General features: G+C 34.8%; 2 protein-coding genes across 2 annotated transcripts; both read right to left on the bottom strand.

The window, feature by feature from the left end:
- Window positions 1–5: 5 nt before the first annotated feature.
- Window positions 6–1567, bottom strand: LOC143183787 (DNA-directed primase/polymerase protein). The gene is made up of 3 exons (XM_076385505.1): window positions 1241–1567; window positions 330–1120; window positions 6–255 (listed from the first exon to the last, which is right to left on the bottom strand). Exons 1-3 carry the CDS (start codon window positions 1565–1567, stop codon window positions 45–47), a joined length of 1329 nt encoding a protein of 442 aa, XP_076241620.1. The 3' UTR covers window positions 6–44.
- A 634-nt stretch (window positions 1568–2201) lies between these two features.
- Trc8 (TRC8 ring finger protein) lies at window positions 2202–6728 on the bottom strand. The gene is made up of 4 exons (XM_076385319.1): window positions 6158–6728; window positions 5661–6058; window positions 4762–5129; window positions 2202–4532 (listed from the first exon to the last, which is right to left on the bottom strand). The coding sequence occupies exons 2-4, from the start codon at window positions 5956–5958 to the stop codon at window positions 3216–3218; spliced, it is 1983 nt and encodes a 660-aa protein (XP_076241434.1). The 5' UTR covers window positions 5959–6058; window positions 6158–6728; the 3' UTR covers window positions 2202–3215.
- Between the last annotated feature and the right edge of the window lie 1962 nt (window positions 6729–8690).

Consider the following 8690-nt stretch of genomic DNA (forward strand, 5'->3'; position numbering starts at 1 on the left):
CTTAATAAAAAAAGCTCTATACAAAGAAGCCAACTTTTTGTCCATTATACATCCTCTGTTACGACAGCACAACTTAAAAGCATATCATCTTCTTCATCAATTTGAAAGCTAATTTCGTCTGGTAACTGTTTTGGTGTAGATTTAAAACCAAAACAGTCTTCATCATGACATTTTTGATATACTGTTTTAGCTCTCAAATCCACAATCCAGAAAACATTGTTGCTTTTGTGACATCTACCAATATTTTCACAATATCTAGAACAAGCAAATATTATTCTGTTTGCATTCTTTCTGATACTTAAGGAAATGAGTTTAATGAATACAAGTACCTGTATCCTGTGGTCTCATAAACTAAAATCTTTGCTGACTCAAAGTATTTACACAAACGAATTTTTCCTGGAGCTATCAACTTTTGAATGTATTTATCTAACATAGGATATTGTAAATTAGAGGTACTGTCTGTTTCATAACTATATTGTTGTGTTTCCTTTTTGAAACATTTTGCTTGCAATGTATCAGCCTTGCAATAGTCCAATAATATTAAATCTTTTTTGGTAATAAAATAAGATACCAAAGAATCCAAGAATATACATAATTCTTTATCAATTTGTAAATTAGATGGTATATATTTACAGTCTTCAGAAACTGTTAAATTAGATTGTTTTCCCCATTTAGTGGATTTAAATATCCTAAAGTGTCTATTTTTTGTGTAAACTCCAGTATCTACAAAAAGTCTCTTATCTTTTTTTGTTAAAATAAATAACTGTTCTAGTTTTGCTTTATCGAAATGGCTTAAAATATTGTGCTGTGTCTCCTTTGTTAAAACATAATTTACAATATCATTACATACAGATTTCACTAATTTACCAACATGATAGTTATCTTTGAATGCTACATCTTTAATGTTGAATATAACATGTCTACTGAACTTTTCACTGGTACTTGAATCTAAATTAAGTACATTATATTTATTGCATAGTAAACCCCAATGAGACAGTAAATACGCATTAAAAATATCGATTATTGTATTTGTCATCGAGGGACCATCGCTATCTGGATTTAATTCTTTCAAATATTCTAAATCCAGATATAAACGACAGGGACAATTTTCTGGAATCACCTAATTAATGAATTGTCCAATGTCAATGAATTACTGCGATAAATGTTGTACTTTTAAATATTGCCAAGTTAATCTACGACAATTTGCATAAATTAGTAACGTATATTACGAAGGACATACCTCGTAAGAACAGCGTTTTTCGGATGGTCGATGTTCATAATGCCACCAATACATTTCGGGATGAGCCACCACAAATTTTCGGTAACCATTATCTCTTTGATAGACGAAAGTGCATAACGTGTCAAAATCATTGCTTTCTTTGAAAGTCATAGCAAGTGCATCTGCTTGTTTATCAAATTCCATCCAAAATTCTCGGGGGCCTAGAATATGAGATGGCATCCTCCGAGATTCTCTTACCCACTGCTCAGAATTTAATTTCTTTTTCTCGGCCATTTCTTTCTCAATTAACTCTCGATTATAAAACTGACTCGTTTTAATAGTATTCATATTTGACGTCGTTCTTTGCAGTAATGGAACAGTGACGTTGCGTTGTTTCGCGCCAAAATTAATCAGGCATGCACCTGCATGCGTCGAACTGTATTTCGTCAGTACATGATTAATCGTTTGAAAGTCTAAAATTATCACAGAAGTACTACAATTATTATAGAATCACTAATGTAAAATTGTTTATTTATTATTATGTCATGTATTGCATAAATTGTTTGTTTATTACTATAAATTGGTTTCATATATTCAAGTATTTTGTTTAACAGTGTATGTTTAAATTAGGGCGTTAGGTTAGGTGTCGCCGCTAGATGGCTATAGTGTTCCAGTGACCAAGTTTCGTTCAAATTTTTTACATGTTCATTTTAGAATGTCTATAATAGCTTTACTATTTCAAGATGCAAGTAAATAATTAAATAAATTGCAACAAGGGATCCTCAAATTGCAAATGCAGGTATAAACAAATTGTTATGGATTTCCTATAGCAGTTGTAGACACTTGAAGAACAAAAAGGAACACAATTAATCATAATCAATGAAAAATTAATGATTTATCGATAATTGTTTTCCTAATCTAGGTCTTTGTTGTATTTGTAGTAGTATTTGATATGTATTTATAAAAAACAACGACATTTTAAAAATATAACATTTATTGTACATACTCTGATCTTACAAACAAAACTCTAGACGATTATTTATTATATCGTGTAAGTAAATATAGTGCTTCGACGCGATAAGTTAGTAAACTTATAATTTTCGCTATTAATAAACTATCACAAAGGCTTGTGAATTCGATTTGGAATGATGGTGAAAATAGTAGAAGTTCGAAGAAGATACGATTAGTCCTCTATAATATTTAAAATCAACTTTTTATCGACATTGGAAGTGTCCAAACTTATAATCACGTAATCTAAAATTTTACCATTTCATATCGTCTTCGTTTCATTTCACGACCAAGTTATAAAACTTTCTTTATAAGAGGTCATAAATAAATACTACATTATCTACAAACTCGCAGCAATCGATACATCGAGGCTGCTAAAAATCATCGACTACGTGAAATAAAAATCTATACACTTCGTCGCAGCTTTTGATGGACTGAAGTGAAAGTAGTTTCGATCGCACGATCAGAGGAAACATACATTAATTCGGCTGATTTGAGTTCAGGGGCGTTTTATTCTAGTGAAAAAATAGAATAAGCTTCTTTACGCGAACTATCAACGTAAGAAGTACTATACTCGTTCAAAAATGGAAGAGTAAGCACAACGCGTGCACGGAAGCTTTGTTTATACGCATTCGTATGAAATTATAATTTATACACGTACGCAATTTCAAACCGAAGACTTTAGGTACAGTAAGAAAAGTTTGTTAAGTTAAATGTAAGTGGTAACAAAACAACGCTCGCGAACGTTAGTTCGAAGCCTTCGCGCGACTAAATTTATTCTTTCGATGGATCGCTGTCCAGTCGCTTAATATCGACTCGATGACGCTGAAAGTACATCATGTTCGAGAGTACTAAAATTTGAGCGACATTACAAGAAACGAAATCCTTTTCAGGCAAGATTTTCAGAGATCAGTGCCCTTCGGTTTAAGTCTTACGTTCATAACAGTTTCTCAGTGTCCGATATATCACAATATAGCTATGCGTCTTTTCACCTGTCTTCAGTGTTGTTTTGAGCTGACTCTTCAACAGTAATAGCCTCATTATTACTCTTGTTGTTTTGCACGTTTTCCACTTTATACAATATATCCTTGCAAAGGGGGCAACGGTCCTGCACGTACAGCCACTTCCTCAAACAGACGCCATGGAAGTAGTGATTGCATTGTGTAATCTTGGCGCTCTGCATTTCCTGGTAGCAAATAGCGCACACGTCGTTCAGTCTCTGTAGCTGCTCAGCCTTCGCCTCTGGAAGAGTATTGATTTTGTACACAGCCGTTCGACGCTTCATAAACACGCTCCATCCAGCTTTTGCTTCGCACCAAATGTTGAAGTAGGCGTGGATGCACATTAGAATGGCGCGAATCGTTCCGCCAGATTCAAACACCAAGACCCAGAAACCGTTCATGAAGAGGATGATCCCGAATGTGAACTCGACGGTATTCCCAAACGATCGTATGATGTAGACACAGTCGTCGAGCTGCTCCCAAAACGCACTACGATAAGCGTCGATAAGGAACAAGGAGTAGATTGCAAGCGATATCAGTACTTTCACGATCACCTCAATGCTGAATATCGATACAGCAAATAGCCATGTGCTCACGGTGAAGTGAGACCATAAGAATATGAGCAATGACACCGGGAAGAGGATCAGAAATGCACAAACTGCCAACGCACGGATGTGTCGATGCAGTGCTAGATTGTGGGAAGCACTGAGAGACATTAATAAAGGGTTTACGATGTTGTGCACGAAGTGCAAGATCGCCGTGAACAGTAGACAAAAGTTGCGACAGAGCTTGACTAAACGTCTTTCTCGATCCAAGCTAGTTAGCCCGGTTTGAAGGGCTAGGATATAGAATAGAATGGCGGACACGGCACCGATGTTCTTTTCATCCCCATCCTCCGTGAGCAGCACCCATTGGAAGAAGCATCCGATGTAATGGCAAATGAGTGAGATAATGCTGGTCATTCCCAAAACCGCAGTCAAGGTCTCGCAGCCATTGACTAATAATGTTCTGATCATCACATAGAATGTGAACGTTTCTTCGTCGTAATGGTTCACCAATAACTCGGCGATGTCTCCTCCGACACGTAGCATCCAAAATGTGCGTAACACCCATGGAACGTTTAATCGAAGCCATTCGATATTTGCCAGCGTGGACAGGCCGTAGTGATTAATAAAGTTACGCATGTATAAATAACCCATGTAGATTGTCTCTAGCATGGTGATGGCGTTATACCAAATGACAAATTTGCACACAGCCAATGGAAGAAGAGCGGAGAATACTGGTGCATGATGAAAAACTTGCGTCTGAAAAGATATTTATATTCAATCGTGTGCACGTGAGTCTGAAGTCTTTATAAAGATCACAATTTGAAATTTAAACGATACAGTATAAGCAATTGTGTAAGAAAGAGTAACTTTGTTTCTATACGAATGAATGTTTTATAGGCATGCATATGCTGAAATCTATCGCCAGTAACTGTTCTCAACATGCAGACGCATCTAAATTGGAATACGCGTATCGCGTTCGACTTACCGGTAGAGGATAGATGACAAGGATGGATGGTGCCATGAAACTTAGTACAAGAAATTTTTGTAAAATCGCATATTTTGGGGCAAGATGGATATAACAAAAAAGGCTAGCTAATATGCATTGTAATATATAATTTTGAATTATCATCAACCCAGGTCCTTCATTTAATATGTACTTTAAATTCAGACATAAAATATCATTGAGTATACTAGATGTGGTTTCATCAGCACTCACATACTCTATGACAGCTTTCATTGTACTAACATTTGACCAATAAGATACGAATATTACCCCTACTGATATGAAATATAGATATACGATCACTATATGTTTTATCCATAACATAAATGTGCATACTGCAGCAACACATCCTGAAAAGCAAAGAATTTCAATGTGAAGCAGTTACCTTTGGAATATTATTATTCTTTTATATGTAACTAAAAAGTAAAAAGAAAGTAAAGAACAAATGCTGTTGGCTTTGTCAACATTTTAAATTGAAATATCATGAATACTTCATCAATCATATAACACAAGGTTTGCTTCTCTTTATACAATGACCTACAGATATTAACCCTAACTGTTTCAAGTACAATAATGCTATCTTGCTGTTAATTGCCTGTATATTTTGTCAAATATATTTATCGTAAACACTACTTCTTGGATTATATTTATTGCCAAATTCTCTCACTATGCATGTTATGCAACTCTTTTACATAAACAATAAAATGCATACATGAAACGTTTCTAATCTAAACGTATGTAATGACTAAATATTAAGTACAGCTTAATGTTTTAAAATTAATGTGCAGTTATAATAATAATATAAAGGAAAAAATCATTGTCAAAATCATTACTTAACTACAGAACTTTAAAACAAATGAATAATAATGTAAATATCTTACCTAAACAGCAGCATAAAAATTTCAATATAATCATTGTGTACATCTTATAGGTAAGGTGTCCAAAGTCAAATGGTTCTAACAGAAATGAATTGGACACTATCGATGCTACTGAATTAACAGTAGTATCTGCAACCTTTGAGATTTTGAAACCATGATCTGTACTATCTAGCACTACTTCCTCAGTAGGTAATCCCAATCCAATCTTAAGTAATCCATCTATGAGGAATAAAGGTGGGACTCTCAGCATAACATTCACAAAGCCGTTACACATCCTTATTCTAGTCTCAATATCCTCCATTGTTTCTCTGTTTCTATTGACCGCTAAGACTTTGGGAATAATATCTTGCCTTTCGAAAGACACAGTCAGTCTTTTCAACCGAATGTATTTTCTAGAACGCCTAGATGAAATTTCAAATGTAGTGTCACATATAATTGTCACCATCTTATTTTTCCACGTGCAAATAATATAAATCATACAAAATTACATTTAAGCTTACCTTTCGATTTACGAAAGCTCATCATATTTTCGAATCATGCTTATCCTCGACGCACGAATAGATGATTTTCGTCAATGAATAATCGTGAATTACGATGTGTTCGTTCGATAAGAACTATGTATTATGAAATTACGTTCCCTGTGACGATATAATACGACAAAACTTCGAAATTTACGAGGTTCAACGCACGCGTTGAACTTAATCCTGTCAGTTGTACGTAAAACGGCGATTTAACGATAAGATACGATCGAATATTCTTTCCGAGAGGTCGTGGAGTCACAGAGGAAATCGCATGGTTTCATGATATTATGAAAAAGAGCCTGTCATCGTGCGAGAATATCGCGACAACAGGTAGTGCTCCGAAGTTTTCGGTCTACGAACTTCTGTCAGTGGTGTTTTCTTTCACTCCGTTCGAGAATTAAATCGTGTTCTCGATGTTTGTTATTCACGCACGACAAGCGGAACTAGAATCGCGTTCTACGTGACGGTGGCGGGGATCGGCGACTAATGTACGTTTCTGCGATACGTGTAATTTTCCCCGACGTAAAACGTTGCCGCGTATTCTTTGGAGTTAGAGGTTACGGAGGAACATGCACGAAGAATTTAAACGATTTGAGTAGATGGCGCTTCGCAATATTCATTTTACCGTATATGCGTACGGTTTAATGCGTACCCCGAAATAGAATTGAAGAACTGAGACTAAAATACGAAGTAACCTTTTGTAATGGCATTTTATAGTTGACTGTCAATCAATTGAATTAATAGTAATGTTTGCATTGACTATATCGTTTTCTTCTTCCTATTTCAACTAGCGAAATTGCTTTCATTAAGGATTTTAAACGTGCATGAGTTCGAATCCCTTCGTATTATTGCGAATTTAAGGAAAGGTATGGAACTTTGTCATTCAGTTCGTAAAGCGTCTGGTAAATTTAAGAACGTTTTGAGACTATTAGGAATGGTTAAACAGTAGAGAATCTAATATGCAAATATATGATCGGTGCCAGTAATGATAGATGATTTTAATTTTAAGGACTTAACTTTTATCCATTCATGATCAAGATTTTCTAAATTTTTTAAATCTTTTTATTTGTGCAAATATATAACTGTATTTTAGTCGTTGTTTATTGTTAATTGTTGAAACTACTTAATTAAATGAGGAAGCTCCGTTCGTTTTATTTATACTTATTTATACTGAATACTTCATTCATCTTTTTTCTCCTCAAATCGTAACTCGTATTGTTTTTGCGTCGATGTTTGAGTTACCATTGTATATCACATGCAATTTGAAAATTTATGAGATGTTCAATGACAGCATTGCAAGTGCAGCATCAATCACCCGTGATCGTTCGTGACGATCGTGACGGTGAGCATGTTAACAGACATTTTTTAAAGGACCACTGTGCCAGATACTATATACCAGAAGTGCCCAATGCCACAAGCAAGTCTCAATTATTTTCAAAATATGTTACCCTATAAAACGCATGCAAACTACTATGATCGTTTTAAAGTTTGCCAACTTAATCGTATGTGCTATGCATATGCAAAGCAAAAGTGCAATAAAAATATATAATTTGTATTTATGATTGTAGTTTCAATATCGGTAATTTTATTATGCAAATCCATAATTTTATTTGTTAATAGTAATTATGTATTTTTTATCACTTGCTCGCAAAAAAAAGAATAAAAGGCGGTGAGACTGTAACAATATTACAATGATAAAGTGAAAGAAGAGAAGGGATGGGAATGAGGAAATTCAAAATAGTCTTAATCGATTCTGGAAGCATACAGTCGATCTCGGTTGGAATTATTCTTTCAAGCAAAATTAACTGGCTGTTTAAGACCACTTCTACTAAATCAATTTATCTACGTTGAGAAACAAGAGGTAGAATGTCAGAGGCAGCCCCTCAGTGACTTTTTAACAGCCAGTTAATTTTGTATCTACTACTTCAGCAGAAACGCGTTGCTATCATTTCCGCCAGAGAAAAGATAATAAATTAAATGATCATATCATTGGCCTTTCTCTGCCTTTTTACAAGCATGCAACGACACAGACGTGCAGAGTACAGAGTATTCATACTGTCATTCGTTCAGAACTAGCTACCGTATATTATATATATGTATAACTTATCTATATCTCGGCGCACAGTGTTCATTCGTTTCTCTGGTATTATTCGAATCTTAATGCACTTACATATGCTATCGTAATGCTACATTATAATACAAGTGTCTTTTCATTTGCGATTCCCCGATGAAGTCGTGCCTCTTCCATCCCTCTCTTGGTTCTAGCATAGTTCCAACGATTCGCGTCAAATCTTAACGATATAATGTATGCGCCATAGTATTTTACTCGACTCTATATTCTTCTTTGTTGATTTTTTTTTTGTAAACGGAATTGATATCTCGATACTATGCGGTACAAAATAACGCTCAACGATCTTCGAAGACATTCGAATAAAATAGCTGGTAACTAAAAATCGTCAAGGATTAATTAAAATAATTAAAACTTAATTTTAAACTTAAAACCAAACAGCAA

This window comes from Calliopsis andreniformis, chromosome 9 (assembly GCF_051401765.1).
Source record: "Calliopsis andreniformis isolate RMS-2024a chromosome 9, iyCalAndr_principal, whole genome shotgun sequence".
Classification (NCBI taxonomy): domain Eukaryota; kingdom Metazoa; phylum Arthropoda; class Insecta; order Hymenoptera; family Andrenidae; genus Calliopsis; species Calliopsis andreniformis.